The sequence below is a fragment of the Thamnophis elegans genome, chromosome 3 (assembly GCF_009769535.1).
Source record: "Thamnophis elegans isolate rThaEle1 chromosome 3, rThaEle1.pri, whole genome shotgun sequence".
Classification (NCBI taxonomy): Eukaryota; Metazoa; Chordata; class Lepidosauria; order Squamata; family Colubridae; genus Thamnophis; species Thamnophis elegans.
Window position 1 is genome coordinate 5,158,450 of NC_045543.1, and position 22,967 is coordinate 5,181,416.

At 38.1% G+C, this 22,967-nt stretch overlaps 1 protein-coding gene across 2 annotated transcripts in view; it reads left to right on the forward strand.

Moving 5' to 3' along the window:
- The window catches only part of TAF1B (TATA-box binding protein associated factor, RNA polymerase I subunit B), a 47,569-nt gene extending 25,317 nt beyond the window's left edge, over positions 1-22,252 (forward strand). Inside the window, exons 9-15 of one of the 2 annotated variants that reach the window (XM_032214480.1) lie at positions 6,515-6,662; positions 8,011-8,188; positions 8,911-8,957; positions 9,910-10,000; positions 14,567-14,637; positions 15,824-16,046; positions 21,846-22,252. In XM_032214480.1, the coding sequence (XP_032070371.1) occupies positions 6,515-6,662; positions 8,011-8,188; positions 8,911-8,957; positions 9,910-10,000; positions 14,567-14,637; positions 15,824-16,046; positions 21,846-21,948 (861 nt within the window). In that variant the 3' untranslated portion in view covers positions 21,949-22,252. Of the gene's footprint in view, positions 1-6,514; positions 6,663-8,010; positions 8,189-8,910; positions 8,958-9,909; positions 10,001-14,566; positions 14,638-15,823; positions 16,047-17,794; positions 18,028-21,845 lie in introns of those variants that run through there. The other variant, XM_032214479.1, reaches the window with a different exon arrangement.
- Positions 22,253-22,967: the final 715 nt, after the last annotated feature.

The window sequence follows — 22,967 nt, forward strand, 5'->3', positions numbered from 1 at the left end:
AGTACTGTAGTATGACTAAAAAGGAGAAGTTATACCCACGTACGCTAAAACACACAGTCCTCGGTATTTTGCTCACTAGAGAAGCTGGAAATGGAGATACTGCAAACCTGTAGAAATCCCCCTCCCCCAAATTATCAGTTATTTCCATAAAGTTGATACACATAACCAAGGCTTACTTGAAAAGTATGAAAATTAGAATTTTTTACTGCTAGCAATGAAGGTTGATTTACTTTTGAAGAGAATATATATATATATATATTTTGAAGAGAATATATATATATATACATACATACACACACACACACACACACACACACACACACACACACATATATATTAGATTTTTACAACCCCTGGTAAGCCCCAATTATGGGAGGAAGCTAACTGCTTCCATCATCTGTCAATCGGCTCGTCACGAGTCCATCACGACAGAAACCATCGGCTTCGCTGATAACGGATAAGAACCTGTGGTCTAATGGCTAAGATGTCTGCCTAGTATGTTATATAGCCCAGGTTCAAATCCCAGTAAGGGTATGGCTAGCTGATGAGAACTAAATAGCTTGAAATAGATCTATACTAGTCTCCCTTTATTTATTTATCAGCACAAATAAACACACACACACAAACACACACACACACACACACACACACATATATATATATATATATATATATATATATATATATATATATATATATGTAGTCCTCAACTTATGACCACACTTGAGCCCAAAATTTATGTTGCTTATTGAGAAATTTGTTAAGTGATTTCCCCCCCCCCATTTTCCAACTTTCCTTGCCACGTTTGTTAAGTGAATCACTGCAGTTGTTAAATTGGTAACATGGTTGGTAAGTGAATCTGTTTCCCACTGACTGCCAGAAAGTCACAAAAGAGGATGACATGACTCCAGGACACTGCAACCGTCATAAATATGAGTCAATTGTGAAGCATCCAAATTAAATCATGTGACCATGAAGATATTACGATGGTTATAAATGTGGAAAAGGGTCATAAGTCACTATTTTCAGTGCCGTTGTAACTTTGAACGAACAAACTGTTGTAAGTGGAGGATTACCTGTACTTAGAACAAATTTTATTTAGCGAGTGTAAACTAGACAAAGAGAGACATTGTAGAGCTATAAATGCTCAGATCCTATTAGATGGAAACATCAATACTGAGTAATATAATGTGGGGTGATCTTAAGAGAATGCAACATTGCGACATTTCTCGTAGTATTTAAGTAGTAAGTCTTACAAAAGAGAAGCGGTCTCTGGAATGGCTGTGCACTGGATATTCAACCAGAACTATCTGACCAGTACGACAAAATAGAGTTTTCAAGACTCATACCTAGACTTAATTAAAAAGTATTATGTCTATGAATCCCTTTGGCAGAGGAAGCATCAATAACATGTGCTGTGTTGGTGACACTGCACTGATGTATTTGTGTCATTTTAACTTGTCTTATTTTATTTTTACTTTTTTTAAATTTTCTTTCTCTTCCCTTCTGTAAGCCGCCCGGAGTCCTTCGGGATTGGGCGGCCTATAAATAAAATTAAACTTACAAACTTATCTTATGCAATTGCGAAGATTGTCAAATATAATGACACAATCTTTTTAAAGGTTTCAAAGGTTTATTTCACTTGTATGCCGCCCTATTCCCGAAGGGACTCAGGGCGGCTAACAAACCAAGGGGGGGGGGGGATAGTACAAAACAAAAAAACAAAGGACAAGCAACAAAATACAAAAAACAATTTAAAAACAATCAACAGCCACACAATTCAAGCGGGGATGGGAACTCATCAGCCCCAGGCCTGCCGGAACAGCCAGGTTTTAAGGGCTTTGCGGAAGGCCTGGAGGGTGGTGAGGGTCCGGATCTCCACGGGGAGCTCGTTCCAGAGGGCCGGAGCAGCCACAGAGAAGGCCCTCCTCCAAGTGGTCGCCAATTGACATTGGCTGGCGGATGGAATTTGGAGGAGGCCTAGTCTGTGGGATCTAATAGGTCTTTGGGAGGTAATTGGCAGCAGGCGGTCTCTCAAGTACCCAGGTCCAATACCATGAAGGGCTGTACTGAGGTGGTACAATTACTGTTCACATTTTGTTTGTTAGTTGTTGTTTTAACCATTCAGTCGTGTCTGACTCTTGGTGATTTTATAGGCAAGGACTTTCCATGCTACCCTGTCAAGTATAGCTTCTTTCAGTTGTTGGATTAGGATTTATTTCATTTATATGCCGCCCTTTTCCCCGAAGGGGACTCAGGGCGGCTCACAATTCGGTCAGGGAAGGGGGTACAGACAGGGGATAAAAAGACGAACATAAATACACAATTTAAAAGCACACAACAACCATACCATTCGAGGAGGGGGGCAAAAGCTCTTTAGCCCCAGGCCTGTCGGAACAGCCAGGTTTTAAGGGCTTTGCGGAAGGCCTGCAGGGTGGTGAGGGTTCAAATCTCCACGGGGAGTTCGTTCCAGAGTGTCGGAGCAGCCACAGAGAAGGCTCTCCTCCGGGTAGTCGCCAGTCGGCATTGGCCGGCGGATGGAATTCGGAGGAGGCCTAATCTGTGGGATCTAATCGGTCTATGGGAGGTAATTGGCTGTTCACCTTTGTATCAGATTTGATGTTACCAAGCCAGCATGTTCTGTGGTCGCCCCTTCTTCTTGTTCCACTAACTATTCCTAGCATCATTGATTCTCCAGTGAATTTGCATGCATGCCAAGATAAATCAGTTGTAATCTTATGATTGGCTTCTAGTGACATGTCTAGTCAGTAGTATTTTGGTATTTTTTAAAATATACATTGATATCTAACTGTGGTATATATATATTTTCCCCCCACAACCCTATGAGGAAGGTGGCCCTGAGATTAATTTAGAGCCCTCAGGTGATTTTCCTTGTTTGAAGATGGACAAGAACTTGGCTCTTCCAGCTCCTAGTCCAACTGATTTGTCAATAGAGTTCCATGCTTGTAATAGGCTAATCAATTTTTTATAGGTTGCTCTAAATGTTGGTGTTGGGCTTTAAAGTTAGCAATAGTAATAGTTAGACTTATCTACCGCTTCATAGGGCTTTCAGCCCTCTCTAAGCGGTTTACAGAGTCAGCATATCGCCCCCAACAACAATCCGGGTCCTCATTTCACCCGCCTCGGAAGGATGGAAGGCTGAGTCAACCCTGAGCCGGTGAGATTTGAACAGCCGAACTGCTGAACTGCAGTCAGCTGAAGTAGCCTGCAGTGCTGCATTTAACCACTGCGCCACCTCGGAACAGTTCTTCTGTTCTGAATTTCATCTTGGTGTGCATATATTTGGCATATCCAAATTTGTATAAATGCTTTCTTTACCTGAACAGTCTTACTATATTTCATTGCCCTCCTGGATGGCCAAATGGCTTCTATTGTTTTTGAAGAGAAAGACTTGGCAGCTAAATAGCTGCAGAAAAAATTATATTGTTGACAGAAATCTCTGATTTGCTTGGATTATGCCTCCTGTCTCTGTGGTGGTCTGCAGCCACATTATAAATGTGACTAATATTTTTGCTAATGTCAGTGAAAATGTCAGTATTATGGACGTGAGCAGGAAAATTATTCACGTAGCTTTGGGTGGGATGAATGTGGTCCTCACCATTTCCTGTATATACCATTTTTTTTTTAAAAAATTATATGGCTTGGTATATATCTAAATGCCTTTTGTAGTTAAAATGTTCACCATCGCTTTTAGTTAGCTTTCTTTAAATGAATGGCTCTAGCCCAGTAGAATTGTTTAGCACCTAAAAATTACGTTAAATATTTCTTTAAAGCCTTTAGATAATTACTGTATTAATTATCTTAATGACAGGTTGTAGAGTTTTCTGAAACTTGGTTCTGGAGACAGGTTGAGAGTTGTTTCTTTAAAGTATATTTAAACTTTACCTATAAAAGCAAAATTTCAGAAATTTCATGTACTGTATGTTGCTGTAGTTCTCTCCTATTAAGGCAAGCTGAATGTAAGAAATTGCATTTCTGAATATATATATAGTGTGTGTGTGTGTGTGTGTGTGTGTGTGTGTGTGTGTGTGTGTAGAGTGGGGGCCTGTTGTAATTTCCTATAGACTTTTTCACATTGACTTTCTATGAGATCAGAATGGTACTGTGATAACTACTAAATGGCTACATTTTTCATGTGTACTGTCTCTTTCCACCAATGGTGGAATATGGTGGAATGAAATATGCCTTCCCTACAATGTGCACAAATTAATTTGGTGGCAATTTTGGTTTCCTACAGTGTAGTGGTGTCACTTTTACTCCAGGGATTTCCACTTAAAGCAATAGACCCACTTGCAGTTTTGCCTGAGCCTAGAAACCTTTACAGTCATGAAAATGACCGTATAATTTTCTCCATTAAAAAATATTCATCTTCCTTAAACCATTTGTTTCATTACACACATGAATCTTTATATGCCTCATTATTAACGTTTAATGTTGAAAAATTGCTATTTCAATTAATATGTTTCAGAATAAAACCTACACGTTTGGTTCATTTTATGTTAATTAAAATCTTATATTTTTTTAAAAAAATTTGGAGAGATTATGTACAGAGATGTCATAGATATTAGGAAAGGATGTTGCTTCCAGCTTGTAATTCCCATGATTAAATCCTGCTTTTAAACTAGTGTCCTGAAATGCTGAAGGCCAGACTAAACTCAATGCACAAAAGTCTGGTAATACAAATATTTCTGGTTTTTCAAGAAAAACCTCCAGATAGGAAAGATACTTTGAAAAAAAAAACTTGCTGATCTGAACATTCATGACTATAGTAATACAGCTTCTATTTATGTTCGGGTATAAAAATTTTCTTTAAATTATATACATTGTGTGTTTCTGATCTCTGGAATCTTGAGCTTATTTAATGAGCGGTAAAACTTAAAATGTTTTGAATGAATGTTGTATCACCAGTCTTTTAAACAAAAACAAGGGAAGAAAAACTGTTATGCCAAAGATAAAAATATTTACCCCGTTTTTGCATTGTTTCCCCATTTTTGGTCCAATTTAGTAATGTAACTATTTTGTTCAGTCAAATAATTTGTAAAACGGGAATGAAGAATCTTCAGCACATGGAAGATTCTTTAGTGAAATGCCTTCTATTCCGTTGCTGCTTATCCTACACCAATACGTATCTTTTGAGTAGGAAAAGGCCAGGGGAAGCTGGCTCTTATAAGGTCCTTGATGCTCTTTAAGCTTGGTTGTTTCCTTGTAGATGTTTCATTATCATGCTGGGTAACATCATCGGTTCTAGAAGGGAATGGGGTTTTCTCTTGTTTTATGTACTAGTGGTTGACTGCCAGTGTCGCTAGGAATAGTATTTTCTACTTTGTGCTTCCTTGATTGGAGTATTGATTTTTGTCTAGTGTTAATCTCGGCGTTAATGTCTGTTCATCTGGATACTAATTGCTAGTGAGAAAGTATTTTGGTCTTTGTTTCCTTTATGGCTTTTTGGTTGCCTCTCTTGAATGGTATGTAGATGTTATTTATTTCTATGTGTCTGTTGATGGCCAATTTGTCTGAGCACCAGGTTTCCAGAAATTCTCTAGCATTTTGAAAGTTGGCTTGGCGTAAGATGCTCAGAGTTTCCAAGTGGAAAGTATGTTAAGTCTGTCCATGTGTTGTGAAATTCAGGAGTTTTTATCATGTCCACTGACCAGCACAACTATAATAACAGGTCGCTTGTGTGTCCGAAGCCCTCTAGATATGTCAGAGAAAAAAGGAGAAATGGTGTGACAACACAAAAAATAAGTGTCTAAAAACACAAAAGCAACATTTGTGAATATCCATGGGATATTTTTCCTATTCTAACTCTTCTACCTTTGTGAAATTAAGCTAATCTGGATCTATCCTATAAGGTTTCCTTTCCCTGGACAGGTAGACAAAAATTCAAAATCCAGTTTAAACATCTCTATGACGAACAATAATATTACATTTATCCTGCTTTCTCTCTCTCTCTCTCTCTCTCTCTCTCTCTCTCTCTCTCTCTCTCTCTCTCTCTCTCTCTCTCTTTCTCTCTCTCTCTATGTATATGTATATATAAAGTGTGTGTGTGTGTGTGTGTAAATGTATGTATGTTTCTACAGTATATATCAGTAAGTGCATGATAATGATTATATAGTCAATTATTTGTGAACAAATAATTTAAAATTAAAGTTATTTAATTTGTTCCTCTGTGTGTGTAAATGTATCTATGTATGTTTCTATAGTATATATCAGTAAGTGCATGATAATAATGATTATATAGTCTGAAGCTATTGCGAACAAATAATTTAAAATTAAAGTTTAATTTGTTCCTGTGATATTTATGTTTTGGCTATGTATTTTTCAAAAGAGCATAATGAATTAAAGTTGATGCTGGAGGAATTCTGCATAATACTTGGGGCTCTGTAGGGTAGCTAAGAAAACATGGGCATCTGTTTTGAGCAAGATGAGGAAAAGATCCTGTAGAAAATGAGTTTGTCCATTCTAATATTTGTTAACATATTTTGTTTTTCAGTCTTGGCCTAAGTATGAGGATATTTATAAAAAAATGCATGCCCTTGCAGATTTCATCGATCTGCCTTGTTTTCCAGATATAACAGAGGGCAGCTTTCTTCATCCAAATATTCTTTGCATGAAATACATGATGGAAATCAACTTGCCTGGTAAGGGAATATTTAGTAGTCTACTTTAGTATCTTCTAGTTGTTTATATGTTCTTGGTCAAAACTAGTGGTAGGTTTCAAAAATTGTTGGAACCTACTCTGTGGGTGTGGCCTCCTTTGTGGGAGTGGCTTGCCACCCATGTGACTGGATGGGAGTGGCTTGCTGCCCATGTGACCGGATATGAAATTATGAATTAGTACTTAGGTCGGTCCAAGTAGCTATTCAGAAACTCTGGCATTGAAGCATGCAAGTCTTAAAGCTGTCAAGTTACAAGATCCTTGCCAGTGGTGGGTTTCAATAAAAATTGGAACCTCTTCTGTAGGTGTGGCCTGCTTTCCGGGTCCACTGGTGGAACCTCTTCTAACCGGTTCGGTAGATTTGACGAACCGGTTCTACCGAATAGGTGCGAACTGGTAGGAACCCACCTCTGGTCAAAACCTTATTTTTTGAAACAGAGGGTCCTATAGTAAAACAAGATAATGGGTACAATGAACAAGCAATTGGACCTTTACAAAACAAAAATAAAGATATTTGTCTGTCTGTCTATCATCTATCACATTTATTCAGACAATCACTGCATCTAGTGAAGGTTTGTGACATCCTTGCTAACTCGAAAAGTCAGAAAGATTCTTACATTATGCTCTGAATTTAGTGTAATAACTTAAAAAGAAAACCAAGAACACTTAAGTTAATCATACTATCAATCTATAAAACCTCAACACATACTTTTTTAAATTTAATTTTTGACCTGACCATGAACTGTAATTTAATTTTACTTAGTGTATTAAGTTTCTGATTGCTTATACTTTCTAACAAAATCGTTGGAAGTTTATGGAGTTTTACTTTAGTTTTGTAATGCCAAAATAATCAGTTGTTAAAGAGTTTTATTTTTACTGAGCCTGGTCTACTTTGTACTAGGAGATATTCTAATACGATTTTCCATTTTATCTGAAATACTGATTCCTAAAGGCTAAACATGTTTACTTGCAACTACGTAACTATTTCAGAGAGACAATATGTAGCTTATTGGTTGGTGTGACTATTTCAGAATGTTGCATTCTGTAACATAAGAGCCGAGGTGGCGCAGTGGTTAGAGTGCAGCACTGCAGGCTACTTCAGCTGACTGCAGTTCTGCAGTTCGGCTGTTCAAATCTCACCGGCTCAAGGTTGACTCAGCCTTCCATCCTTCCGAGGTGGGTAAAATGAGGACCCGGATTGTTGGGGGCAATATGCTGACTCTGTAAACCGCTTAGAGAGGGCTGAAAGCCCTATGAAGCGGTATATAAGTCTAACTGCTATAAGTCTAACTGCTATTTGAGGCTGCTCCCAATTTTTTTTTCCCATTCAGATGAAATGAATAAATGGACTTGTAAAGTGATAAAAAAAATTGGTGTTGGTGAAACAGACTTTCTGACGCTTCATCCTGGCAATAAATCCACTTGGAAAGTGAAATACGATATACTTGCCGTAGCTATTATTATAGTAGTGCTGAAAATTCTATTCTTGTTGGATGATGAATATGAGTGGTAAGTGTCCTTATCTTTATTTTTTTTAAAAAAAGAGAATATTTAACTTTGCAACTCTGAATTGTAAAGTTATTAGTCAAATGTTCTTAATTATAAAAAAAATCTTTAAGAATTGAAAATGGTTTAGATAAAAGATAGCTTCTTGTTTGGTTAATATTAATTTTCACCCATGCCTCTTCACCGGATACCTTTGGGTGAGTCAGTTTCTCTCAGCCCAGCCTTCTTCCCCAGATTGTTGTTGTTTGGAAAAAGGGAGTCAGCACTAAGTACCGTCTTGAGCTCCTATACAAGAGACAATACGCAAACCTAATAAATATAATAAATAAAAAAAATTAATTGCAACTTGCATTTCCCTTTGCCATTTTCCTACGACAAATTGTGTTCATTAAAGCTCTAATAGCGTCAGAATTTATTGAACCTAGTATTAATCAAAGTATTATTTATCTTATGTGCAGGCAGATAAAAATTGTTTTGACGCAGTGAAGTTTAATATTTGGGCTGCGCTGGCAACCTGAATTTCTACATGTGAAAATTTAGCGATGCCCCTCTTTGATGGCAGCAGATGCTCATTTGTACGTAGGGTAAATATAAGGCTGACAGACTACAGTACTTTTAAACAGCCCAGTGGTAGTAATTCAAATATTAAATACATTTGATAAGTTTAAACGCAGGGTCACGATTCCAATAAAGAAGCCAATCTGATTAGCATTTTATACTTTCAGGTTGCTAGCAAACTACACGGAGGAAAGAAACAAAAAAAATGAAGAAGGTAACCAAGCTTTTTAAAAATAGCAATATAGATTAAGTTTTGTAATTTCAACCATTCCTCTTAAAGTATCTATAATTGTGAAGACTTGTCTGAAAAATATTCAAAATTAGGAAAAAATCTCTGCATGGTTTATAATATGTTGGCAGATGACTTTAAAAATATTCAAGGGATTGCCTGAATTTTTACAGTTGCTACTTATAGGATATAAGTTTTGAGTCAGTGAATTCAGAGATCATATGAATCAACCAGTTCTTCAGTTCATGACCTGACAAAACAGCGATCGACAAAATAGCGCCGACTACAACGCGATGTCATAATCGCGCCCACAACTCCGCGTTGATATAAGCGCGACGACAAAACCGCAATGAAGAAAACCACACACCATTTAAAAGCAGTAGAAATTTATTATGTCAATAAATAAGTTAAAAATTCAGTCACAGGCATTCACAGACTGGCTGCAAGTTTATGCTTTTCTTTTGCACAGTCTCTCATTCTTTTGATGCAGGTTCCCTCAAACGTTCCTGCTGTCCGTAGCTGTGATCCATATTAAACTTTTTTGATGACCTACATGTTTTGGGTCAGTGGGGCGCTGTGTTTCCGAGAGCTATTATGGTTTAAATCAATAAAACTGTAAACTATAAACTATTATGGTTTAATGAAGATGGTTTTGTCACAGGGTGACAAAGCTGGTGAAATCATTTTATAGGCTTCGGTGTAGGTTGTTTGGGATTAAATCATTATCTTTGAAAATCTGCATTAGGAAGTAGACTTGTTTATATTAGTTAATATATGCGCTTAATCTTAGGATATCGGAAAATCAGTGTAGCACATTTAATTGCAAAGTGGAAAGAGTTAGCCTGGTTTGTTTGTGTAATAAGGCTTGTCTCTTTCCGAGTTTGTTTCTCTGTTGAATGCTTTTAAGAGAAGAGTTACAAGTTGTCTTGTTCTACAGGTTGTCAGATTTTTGATATTAGAAAATGGTACATGGTTGTAAAGAATATTCTGGATGTGGAGCAGAAAAAATATAATGAAGAAAGAATCAGGTATGTTTCTTAAATACATTCTCTTAGTTATGCGAAACAAAGCAAAGGAGTAAGAAATAGTGAGCCAAAGGAAATAGGGCATTATAGGAAAAGAAAATACAGCTTAATGTAGTTTATATCAACACCAGTCATTGCATCTCTCCATTATCTTTATATCCATGTGAACCAATCTTGCTTCCCTCACATGTATACACTGCTTCATCCATTTTTTCAGTCCTTTAATCTTCCCTTTTCTTCAGTTTCTCATCAACTTCAATCAATAATAGTTTTATCGGTCTTCCTGTTACTCTCAACCTATTCCTCCTTCATATATTTCTTTTGGAACTCGACCCTCATTCATTCTGTTTGAACGACCAAACCGGCTTAGTGTACATCATTCACTTTTAATATTTAGTCCCTCTTCTTCAGTCCTGACTTTTATCTCTTCTTATTTTTCATGTCAGCCTTCTTAAACACCCGCTTTCCACCACGTTCCACTTGTTTCCCTGACACACCCAACTCTCACTTCCTGGTAACAAAGTGAACAGAAGCCTTCCCCTAAATGTAGCCATTTCACTTTTTCAACAAATGTTTATTCCTTGCAACAACGTCACACAACATCACTGGCTCATCTTAAAATGTCTTCACTTTCGATCTTTAATACATATTACTACATTTAACTGTTTGCTGTGATTTCCCCCCCTTACTCTAACCTCCCCCTTTTTTTGGCACTCAGACCAATTTGCAGTGAGTATAAACATTTAGAGCTCCTTTGAAGCCATACTGTAAATGGTTGTATTTGTCTAGTTGTATGTTAAGTTGTATATATGGATTCATGTTAGACTTCTGTTGTGGATATGCGCTATTAGTTTTGCCATTGCTGCTGTTCTCTAAGTTGAAGTTCCCTATCAGATATTGTTGCATGACCCGACAAATGCGCGCTAGTCAAATGCGCGCCGACAAAACCGCGCCGACAAAACCGCAACATCAAAACCGCGATTAGGGTGAGGGTTAGGGTGAGGCTTAGGGTTAGGGTGAGGGTTAGGGTGGATGGGTTATAAGGTTGTTTTCACGTCCTAGTTTGTTGATTGTTGATTGGCGCACGATTTTGACGTCGCGGTTTTGTCAGCGCGGTTTTGTCGGTGCGATTTTGACTAGTGTGCATTTGCCGGTGAACCATATTGTTGGTGTTACATTTCAGTTTTCAGGCACAGTCTTTAATACGTACATGTCAACTCTCCACCTCACAAGCATGTCTGTATTTTCACATTCCTTTAATATACATTCTACACATGTAGTCTTCTGATTTCTCAACATTCCCACTATATTTATGTTTCCTTTTCATCAGTGTGTTGCCTGGATGTGCATTTTGTTCCCATTTTTTTGGCAAATCATTATCATTCCCCTAAGGAACTCAAAAATATTCCAAATATTTCCTCATGTCGGTTTTATCCCAAATTATTTTATGTTTTTTATTTTTAATTCAACTCATTCTGCTGAAGATTCCTTATTGGCCATTTTCATTCACTTGGAGAACTATATTTTATTATAATCGAAATTGTTTTCCATTACCCAGCCTGCTTTAAGCATTAGCTTGTTTAACTAATTCTTGCTCTGTTTGTTTTTGTTCATTGCAACCTTCTGTATTTCACATTATATTTACAGTATACAGTATTTCACAGTATATTATATGCTTCTTTTATCATTTTGCAGCAATCATTAGCTAATATACTATAGTGTAAATTCTTCAGAACTATGCGTAATATTGTACTACTGTGTCAGAGGTTATCTGAGAGTCTGCTTAAACAATGAAGTGCACTGCTTTCGGTGAGGTTTATTTAAACAGAATATCTATTAGCAGGAACTGGATGAATTCCAATTCCTGCAAGCCATAATATTATACAGCATTATGGATAATTCTAAAAAGTTCACAAATTCCCCTCACTGATTCTAGTCTGTCTGTTCTGCTCTGTTCCTCATCCACAAAAGACTCTTACGCTTAGTCATTCTGCCTAGTATTCTTTTTCATATCTATAACTCTATGGCGTTAACTCTTCTACGGTATTCTGCACTATAATTTGTTTCAGTCTATTCCAAAGGGTTTCCTCTTCTTTGCATCTATATATTTTCTATTTATTGTGTTGGGAAATTATATTGCTACTCCCTTTTCATATGGGGGTTAATATTTTATCTTCCTGCAGGCTTTCAATTTTCATTTTGGGTTTTTTTTTCATTTCTTTTTTTCCATGTTTTTCCCTATGTATCAACTAACATTTTAAACTCTCATTGTTCTCGTATCCTTCATTAATGCACTCAGTCTTTTTTTAATACACTTTTATTATTTATTGACTTTTCCTATACATACAATTAAACAGACATGAGCCGTGGTGGCGCAGTGGTTAGAATGCAGTACTGCAGACTAACTCTGCTGACTGCCAGAGGTTTAATTCTCACAGGCTCAAAGTTGACTCAGCCTTCCATTCTTCCGAGGTTGGTAAAATGAGGACCCAGATTGTTGGGGGCAATATACTGACTAAACCACTTAAAGAGGGCTGTAAAGCACTGTGAAGCAGTATATAACTCTAAGCGCTACTGCTATTGCTATTGAAGATAGAATAGAATAGAATAGAATAGAATAGAATTTTATTATTTGTATGCTGCCCTTCTCCGGGAGGACTCAGGGCGGCGAACAATTCAAGGGGGAAAAAGGGGAACATAAAAAACAAAATACAAATAATAAAAGTAAACAACAGTCACACAACCATACAAGTCGAGAGGGGAGGGGAACTCATCAACCCCAGGCCTACCGGCAAAGCCAGGTTTTGACGGCTTTCCGGAAGGCCTGGAGAGAGGTGAGGGATCTCCGCGGGGAGTTCGTTCCAGAGGGCCGGAGCTGCCACAGAGAAGGCCCTCCCCTGGGTAATAGCCAGGTGGCATTGGCTGGTAGATGGCACCCGGAGGAGGCCAAGATTACTTTTCCCAGAAGGAGCTCATCAAATTCTCACCATTGGTATTCATTTTGGAGTCTCTGAACGGCCAAAAGCACTTTTGTTTTGTCCTCCCTCATTTTGTTCATATCCACTCATTCATATAATCTAATAAAATAAATGTCCTAACACGCACAGCTTTTCTCGTCTTCTGGAGTTTTACTCTAAACCACAGGTTAGCTGTTTCATTCGTAATCAGACCTATACTTTTGCTTTTGTGCCTGTTTTTATCAACTTTAATATCAAGATCATTCAGATTGACATTCTTCTGGTTTCCCTTAGTTTCACATACATCCAACATATCAAAATGGTTTTTAATTTCTTCTGTTAATTCATGGTATTTATCATTGAGTCCACTTATTCTCTATGTCAGAGTTCCCCAACCTTTTTGGCTTTGCGGACGTGTGGGAAGGGAATAATTCTGCGTGAGCAACGGGCAAGCACCTGCATGCATGCACAGCTCCGTTTGCGTGAGTGGCAGGCATGCGCGCCTGCTCCCTGTGCAAATGGAACACGCATGCGTTCGCTCGCACGCTGCTTGCATAAGTGCGGGTGTGCGTGCGCTTGTACACTGCTTTGGGCAGCCCTGTTCTGAAGAGCTCACAGGTTGATAGTGGGCCATGGGATGGTGTTGTGGACCTCTGATCTATGTGGTAATCTTCCATTTGCCATAGTCACCAGGTAGACCATTAAATACTCGCCTCTACCATGTATCATGGCTTTAATCAATTAAACTTTCCCCAAATATTTTCCAGTGATTTGGAAGGGTGTAGCCTAAGTTATAAGCTTGAGCCCTACATGGCCTAGGACCTGGGTACCTACAGGACCGTCTTCTGCCACATACCTCCCTCAGACCAATAAGATCGCACAGGATGGGCCTTCTCCGGCTACCTTCAGCAGGACAATGCCGGCTGGCGACGCCTAGGAGTAGGGCCTTCTCTGTTGCCGCTCCGGCCCTATGGAATGAGCTGCCCCCGGAGATCCGGGCCCTACCCACTCTCATGGCCTTTCGCAAAGCCATTAAAACCTGGCTTTTCCGGCAGGCCTGGGGCTGTTGACCCCTTGTTGGTGGTGGTCCAGCCCTGTCTGATTGGGTGTCTGTTGTGTTCCTTTTGAACTTGTTGTGTCCCATTGTTTTAATAATTATTTTTAATTCTTTTTTTCATTTCTGTAAGCCGCCCGGAGTCCTCCGGGATTGGGCGGCATAGAAATTCAATAAATGAAATGAAATGAGTTGCATCCAGCCTTCATGCAATATTCCCTGTTAACAGTTAAGGCCAGTACTGTTCAACTAGTCGAGTTGGAACATTTTCCATTTGAGGAAAGAATAATGCTACTAAAGAGAGAACGGTAAAGTTAGAAGTCCTGTAAAACTGGGTATGTGGGAGGGTGACATAATGTAAGCTGTGAGTGTATCTCAGCTCTCAGAACTTAAGGGAAGGGAGACCTGTACATCGGTTTGATTGTAACACAGTGTTTCTCAACCTTGGCAACTTGAAGATGTCTGGACTTCAACTCCCAAAATTCCCCAGCCAGCATGGCCATTTGGGGATATTTAGATGTTTCCTCCATGCACTCACAGCCAGTATTTCATTTTTAGGCGTTTATGGCGATGTGAGAAGCCACTACTATATTCAGCCTCTGAAAAATACGTTGTCCTCAAGAAGAAACGTGAGTATACTTACTGTTACTTCCCTTTCCTAAAATACACATCATATTCTTTTTTGTTCAGAGAATGAGAGGCCAAAATAACTTGCTCTTCCATTATAAAATCAATTTTTTTAATTTTATTTCTCATATATACATTCACAATTATATGATCTCATAACTGTTATTAATAATATGTATTTGTAACAATTTTTCTCCCCTACAGTTGACAATATACAACAATCCTACTTCTTCTTCCTCCCTTCCCTCCTTCCTTCCCTCCTTCTCTTCTTCCCTCCTTCCTTCCTTCCCTCCTTCCCCCTTCCCTCCCTCCTTTCTTCTCTCCTTCTTCCCCTCCTTTCTTCTCTCCTTCTTCCCTCCCTCCTTCCCCCTTCCCTCCCTCCTTTCTTCTCTCCTTCCCTCCTTTCTTCTCTCCTTCTCTCCTTTCTTCCTTCCTTCCCTCCTTCCTTCCCCCCTTCCTTATAAAATCAATTTTATTCATTTGCATATTTGTTGATTTATATGATTTATATGACTGCTCCTCTTACACAGGGGACTTGCGAGGTGATTTACCAGACTATGTGCGACATATCAGGATTACAGAAGCAGATCCTCTCTACCTAGATCACTCACCCTAATCTTTCTGAGTAGATAACATTAAGCATGTCCTAGAACTATTCCTTCCAGGGAATCCATTTCTAGGCTCTCTTTCTCATTCTGCGCCCTAGTAAGAACACTTTAGAAGACTATCTCCTTAATTCCTTAACATATAAGAACTAGCATTGAATAGCTTCTACCAAGTAGGTTTTTCCTTTTATTTCCCCCAAGAGCTGAGGTGGCGCAGTGGGTAGAGTGCAGTACTGCAGGTTACTTCAGCTGACTGTTATCTGCAGTTCAGCGGTTCTAATCTCACCGGCTCAAGGTTGACTCAGCCTTCCGTCCTTCCGAGGTGGGTGAAATGAGGACCCCAGACTGTGGGGGCAATATATGCTGACTCTGTAAACCGCTTAGAGAGGGCTGAAAGCCCTATGAAGCGGTATATAAGTCTAACTGCTATTGCTATTGCTATTGAATCTCGAGGCAACTTTTACAAAGGATTTGAATGTGTTATGTGAAGGGTGTTCCTTCATACAATCTGAAATGTTTGGGTGCACCTAAAACAAATCTTGAATGGTTGTACTTTATTATTGTAGTATTTTGTTTTGTGCAGAGATGGTAATGGATCTTCAGAGGCAGTTTCGTACCCTGACAGGCTGCTTGGAACTAACTGAGAAGCGAAAACTTTCCCTTTTCCAGTTCAACTGGACTGAAGAAAGCACAAAAAAGGACTGTTTTCATAGTCACAGTCTCGGAGCATTTTTGCAACAGAAAGGGGACATCTTCACCCCTCTGAACAGAGACTATTGGTTGTGTTCAGTTAAAAAGTGCAAGAGGTAAATATTTAATGCTTTTGTTGAAAATGCATGTTCTTGTTCTGACCGAGGCTTCCTTAAAAAGCAAGAAGCAGATTCTTGGTCCCAGGAAAAACCCTTTTATTTACATGACTCTGAATTCCTTTCATTCACAGTCTGCAAGGCTTAACAAACAGTTTTTCAGAAGAAGGTTTACCAAAGGTTTATGACTTTTGGCTGCCCCAAAATATTGGAAAAACAGCGCGTGTACCAGCTCTTGAATTTGAGAAATTTACAGGGTTGCCTGGTTAGAACAGTCCTACCAAAATGCCATGCCTGTGATACGTCTACGTGAATATAGTATGGTGACTGTTGGAAATCAATCAGACTCACACAACTCTGTCAATCCAATTAGTCATTAGGTTCAGTTTTTAAGGAGAATCGCGTAGTTTCGTTTCCTTTATTTTTGCCATTAGAGACAATGACAGCTTATACTTTCCAGTACCAAAATGAGAATGAAAACTTCTACACAAAAGCAGCTAAATATTGCTAATTATATGCAGTATTTACCTTGTGGTTTGAATTTCAAACAACTCCTCAACCACTCCGTCTTTTCCCCAGTTTATATGACTCTGACTGACTTGAAGTTACAGTCTTCAATATTTATGTTTCTGGATCCTTATCTAAGTTTCTTCCTCAGAGTGTCAACAATCTATGTGTAGATAGGGACTGTATGACTTTACAGATTTATTTTGAAGGCAAACAATGCAAAAGATTATAGACTACATCCAGTATTATGGATTACTCACTTTACCTTCACTCATTTCCTAAATGTATCCCAGTTCTGCTTTGGAAAATGTATATTTTAGGGGAAGAAACATGAATCTGAAATTATGATTTGTTCTACTGATGGAATGACCTCTATCTGACTCTATCTTCAGTTCCACCACAAAACCGCGGTCGACTAAAGCGCGCTCGACGAAACCACGTACCTGACGTCATCACAGCGCGACGAAAAAAGCACGCTGTGAGCGATAAAGCTAAAATTAACGCGTAAACCTAAACCTAACCCCCCGAAACCTAACCCTAAACCTAACTCTAAACCTAACCCTTAACCTAACCCTAAACCTAACCCTTAACCTAACCCTAAACCTAACCCTAACGCTTAACCTAACCCTAAACCTAACCCTTAACCTAAACCTAAACCTAACCCTTACCTTAACGTAAATCGGCTTGCTTTAAAAGCGCTTTTTAAAGCGCCCTTTTTTCTCCGCGGTCGTATTTGTCGCGCTGCTGATGACGTCAGGTACGCGCTTTAATCAGGCGCGCTTTAGTGGACCGCAGTTTTGTCGTGCCACGCTACTCTTCGTTGTATTACTGTGTTTTGCAGTAAAGAACATCAGATGATCTGTAATGGTTTCATTGAGGGCCCTCTGGTCTAGCATTATGTCTAAGCAGATGCATTCAAAAAGCTAATAAACATGGACAGGAGAACAGAGCCATCTTCCCCATTGTCTTTTATCGGCAGGTATTTTGGACATAATTCCTATGATTTCAGAATTACTACATAAACATTAAAACTAAGACCCAAATAGATAGCTCAGTCTTAATTAACTTATCTTGTCTGTTATTTATTTGTATTTATATTTTGCTTTTCCTCCAAGGAAATTGACTTGGGAATCTTTCTTTATTTTAAGCCCATAAAGTGATTAGTATTTGTGATTTAGTCTTTTTAATTTTAGAATACATTTGTGCTACTTTTCTTATCACATTATTTCTTTCTTTGTTAGGACGCGCAGTCCTCACGGACGGTACAATGAATCAGATTTCCCCCATACCTATCGCTTTGTGCTAGATCTGTTTTCCTTCCTCCTGAGAGTCCCGCCCTATCTCATCCATGAAGAAGTATCTACAATAGAACATAAACTGTTTCATTCCAAATTGCATATGAAGTCCAGAATATTCAAAATTCAAAAAAAGTGAGAAGTCATAAGACCAGTGTCCATTGTAATGAAGACCTATGATAACCAAAAATAATCCGTGTTAAGTTTCATGCTCCGTCTCATTAATTCCATGGAAATCATCGGGTTAAGATAGAGGCATCCTGTCTGCAATTAAGTTTACATTTAGGTCAGCTTCAGAAATCAAATGCCCAATCTAATAACCAAGCTTTGTGAAGGAAAAAAAAAATCAGTGATGAGTTTGAACGCTACCTCTGTTTTCTCAGGTCTCTTCCTGCTTAGCAGTCTTTATTTTGTAAAAGATGAACCAGTTCGTTAAATAACAGTTTTCCGCAAAATGCACATAATACTGGGAAGACCCCCATTTCCTAAACATCCAGTTTGGGAAACCTTTGAGCTTGTGATTCATACAAACTGAGTTTACAAGCTGAATTTTTTGGATGAGTAATACGTTTGAACTGAATCTTGCACATCCATTCATCAGTTAAATTGTAGAAAAGATGAGATCTGACTACCAAAGTTTATTTTTTTCTATGCAATACCAAGGATGTTGTAAAATGTTCATACATTTATTTATATTGTATAATATAAACATAGATAATATTTTCTTTATATACTTCTGTATTTTTTTTTTCATTGAAGTGTATTTATTACTGAACACAATAAAACTTGATATATTGAAATGTTACTTTTTTGGAAATTAAGAATAAATCTGAATCTAATGAAACAGAAGGCCGTTTGTTACAATGCCTTCTCTCAAAATGCAGAGGCAGCTTTCGACTTTTCAATCTGATTCTCCGAATAATTTCAGACTCATTTCCTTCCTAATTCTCTCTTTATGAGGTTACTCATAAAAGCAGCTAAAGATGGCCATAACATTGACAGGTAAAGGATTTTTGTTTGTTTGTTTGTCTTGGGAGAGGAGAATCAAATGAAATATACTTGAGAGAGGATCAGGAATATTTCACTCCCTAACAATACTTTTGAAGAACTTGGAATGCTAGTTGATTACAAACTGAATGTGAGTGAACAGAGGTTGCCAAAGCAGAAAATGCAGTTTTAGGCTGCATCAACAGAAGACCTGTTTCTTAGACATAATAAATCATCCACTTATTCTGTATTTGGTCAGATCCCCAGCCTCAGCCCCTGTAGTCTGGATGCCTTGTTTCAAATAAGGTGTTAGATGAATTGGATCAGTACAGAGAAGGGCAATGAGGACTAAGAACAGAATCCTGTCAAAAGATAAAATAAACTTAGGACCTATAGGGTTAAAGAAAGGCTGAAGGGATTCTTCAAACACTGAAAGAATGCCGCACAGATTATTCCATCATGTAAGACCTGGAATAACAATTTAAACAATAGAAAGGTAGATAACCATTAAATTCTAGAAGGAAAAAATATCCTAATAAATCAGTGAGAGTAGAACTGAATATACAAAGAGCTAGCAGAAAGAAGGACAGGAAGGGACATTTTATCATGTAAAAAAGCTTTAAAAAATTGGATACAAAATTCATACAGTACATTAATTAAGAATGTTTTAAAGATTAAAATACAATTGAGACCAGAGGCTTTCTTTCGGAACTAATAGGCAACTAGAAAAAAGGCATGAATCTTCGTTCTTATATATGACACTTGCAACAAGATTATCACATGCTGGTGGAACTTGCAGAGACAGCTAAATTAACTAATTTTTTTTTTGATTAGAGGAATACATTTATCTACATTTATGTGTTTCCCCCTTCGGGGGAAAAGAGCAGCATATAAATTTAATGAATTGAATTGAATTATGGCTGATTAAAAATCTCATAATTTTTTTGCATAAAACAAAAAATGTACTTTTGATTTTCAGTTTTGATTATTAGAAAAAAGTGGATGCACTTAGTTAAAGCCTTTAACCCTAGTTAAAGATGATCAAGAAACAACAATTATCTCGATAAATTTGAATGGACTGAATGCTGGCATGTAGACTATAGAATGAAAGAGAGAGAGAAAAAGAAATGATATGAAATTATATGGGATTGTGGAAATACCATCCCCAAGAAAACATAAATTGAGATTTGAAAGAGACACCTATAACAATAGAAAAAGAAAGGGAAGGAAGAAGGAAGGAGAGGAGGAAGGAAGTAGTGAAAAGAGGGAAGAAAGAAGGGAAAGGAGAGGAGGATGGAAGGGAGAGAAAGAAGGAGAGATAGGGAAGGAAGAGGAAGAGTGGAGGAGAGGTAAGGGAAGAAGAAAGAGATAAGGAAAGGTGAGTAGAAGGGACAGTAAGAGAAGGAGAGGAGGGAGGAAGGGAGAAAAAAGAGGAGAGAGAGTAGGAGGGGGAAGAGAGGGGAAGAGTAGGAGAGGTAAGGGAAGAAAGAAGGGGAAGGAGGAGGTAGGAAGGAAGTAGAGAAGGAAGGGAGAGAGAAAAGAAAGAGAAAATAAGGTGATGTCACAATAGATGCTTGGGATGGTAAACAATACAACCCAAACTGTACTCTATAATCTCTTAAATGGAATAACAATAGTATAAGATTGGCAAAGAAAAAGAAGAACCGTGTGAATGTTTACCTGGAATTGTATATACATATAGCACATTAGAGATAAATAATATTTGGTTATAAATAGCTAATTATAGAAAGGGAAAACACTTAACTGCAAAGAAACCGATACGGAACTGCGGTATGATATACGATGGAACTTCTTGTTCCTATGTTGTCTTAAGTCATGTGTTTGTTCTTGTTGATGTGTTTATGTGTGTAAAATAAAAACTTTAAAAAAAGAAAAAAGTGGATGATAGAAAAAGGTGGGGTTTTTTTGTAATCATCAGGTAAGAGATAGCTTTGTACTCATTTGCTGAAAAGGAAATTGGAGGCTTCCTTTTTGTATATTGGGTTTTCTCCCCCCCCCCCTTTGTTCTCTTTTATTCTGTATTAGTTTCTGTTAGAATTTTGTTCTTTTTGTTCTCTCCTAAATTGAAGAAGGGCTGGGCTCCATGCCCTAAGTGGCTTCTTCTTGCTGTAGTATTTTAAGGTTATAAAATAAGTGTGGAACAGCGGTCATGCCTAGTCAGATTTTTTTATTTTACACTATTCAAGTTAAACTTGTAATACTGGACTACTACAGGTTCAAAATTGGTTTCCCTGGACCTTACCATTTCAAGTTAAACTCCACCCTGCGTCTGAGATACAACATTAACTTTTAGCTAATTGTATAGATGTGTTTTAATTGCTTGCCTCCTTTTGAAAAATGGGGTGTATTTAATTACAGACACAACTTTATTTTGGAACTACAGGGAGTCACTTCTATTTGTCCTACTGTTTATCTTGAACCAGTCGTGGCCCAAGCAATTCGTTGTATTCTTTTTGGGATGCTGGAGCAGTTTAATATCCGGTATACAAAACTAAAACTTTTTTTTTAGTTTACACCTTGCATTTTGGTGTAAACAATCCAGGATTTACAAATAAAAGGCGCCATGATTCTTAAGCAATTGATCTCTGTTCAAGCATTCAGCATTTTATGAATTAAATCACAAATAAAAGGCAGAGTAATAGTGCTTAGTAATGCATAACCTTTCTGGAGTTTTAAGGGAAAACAAAGTGGAAAAAATATCCAGTAGCAAATCACTTCTATATGAGGCCAAGAAAACGTCATACATTCCATGTAGCCGTGAAAGGCCCAGAAGTTAAGAAGACCGATTTTATGTATACGAGCCTAGAATACCAAATGCATTAAGTCCACTTCACATCACGCTGAGGTGGAGCTGTATTTCTCAAGCAGCTAAAAGTGGAATCACCTGGGGGTAAGGTGTGAGGCTCTAAATAATAACTCTGAAAAAAAACCTTAACTACTTTTCTGTTTGTATTCAGATTAGCATTCTTTGTTCTCTTCCCAAATGCAGAATCAGCAGTTTGGACACGTCCAAAGCTTGGACATCTCATAGAGGGGAACAAATATTCCATCGACTCCCTACTATAGTGGCTCCAGAAAAATCAAAGATGTAAAAACAGAAAATGAAAGTATGGTTTCATTTGATGTCACAGCCTTCTTTATTCCCATTGGTCTGGGAACCAACTTAGTCCAATACACTAAGACTGAAATAACCAGAATCATACGCCTCATCGATCTTTGACTCACTACCAACTTTCAGTTTGATGGACAAATAGACCAACAGATCAGAGCAACGCCCATGGGATCATCACATTTAAGGCTCAGCAGAGGCCATAATCCAACATCAAGAAACTAGCACTCCTATTCTATACCTGTGCATTTGGTTTTTCTTGCCTGCTTTGCCTCTAATGGTTTCCATCCTGCCTGATTAAAGGTTCCTTTTGAAATAATCTGTTTCGAGAGTCTTTACTTTCTCAAGTTAGGAGAGGAGCCATTACACTCATGCTGGGAACGATGGAGGGCAAAAGAAGAAGGGGATGGCAGAGAATGAGGTGGCTGGATGGAGTTATCAAAGCAGTAGGCATGAGCTTCAATGGACTCCAGAGAATGGTAGAGGACAGGAAGGCTTGGAAGAATGTTGTCCAAGGTGTTGCGATGGGTCGGACACGACTGTGCAACTAACAACAGCAAAACTAATTTTTCTGCGCTTCTAACAGCAGCATTTCACATCTTAAGATATCTTCGTGCACAACATTTACGTGTAACACAACATGTCATTCTGCTTTCTGTCAGACAATCATCTGTCTTGTGATCTACTGATTTTCAGTTCTAGGCACCTCATTGTCTCGTGCAGTCTTTCTTTTTTTTGTGTGTGTAAAAAAGGTTTTTATTTTTCCTTTCAAATTCATTCTTAAATAAACATTCTTATAATTGCTATTTTTTTAAAAAAAGAAAGAAACTAGCACTCCAACACGTGCAACTAAAAATATGGATCCAGTATGTAGATGATACATCCAGTATGTTGATGACCTCTCCCTCATAATAATAAAAGAACAACTGGAAAAGATACAGAAAGGCCCAGGGGGGGCCTTTGCCCAGGTTCGTCTGGTGCACCAATTGCGGCCCTATTTGG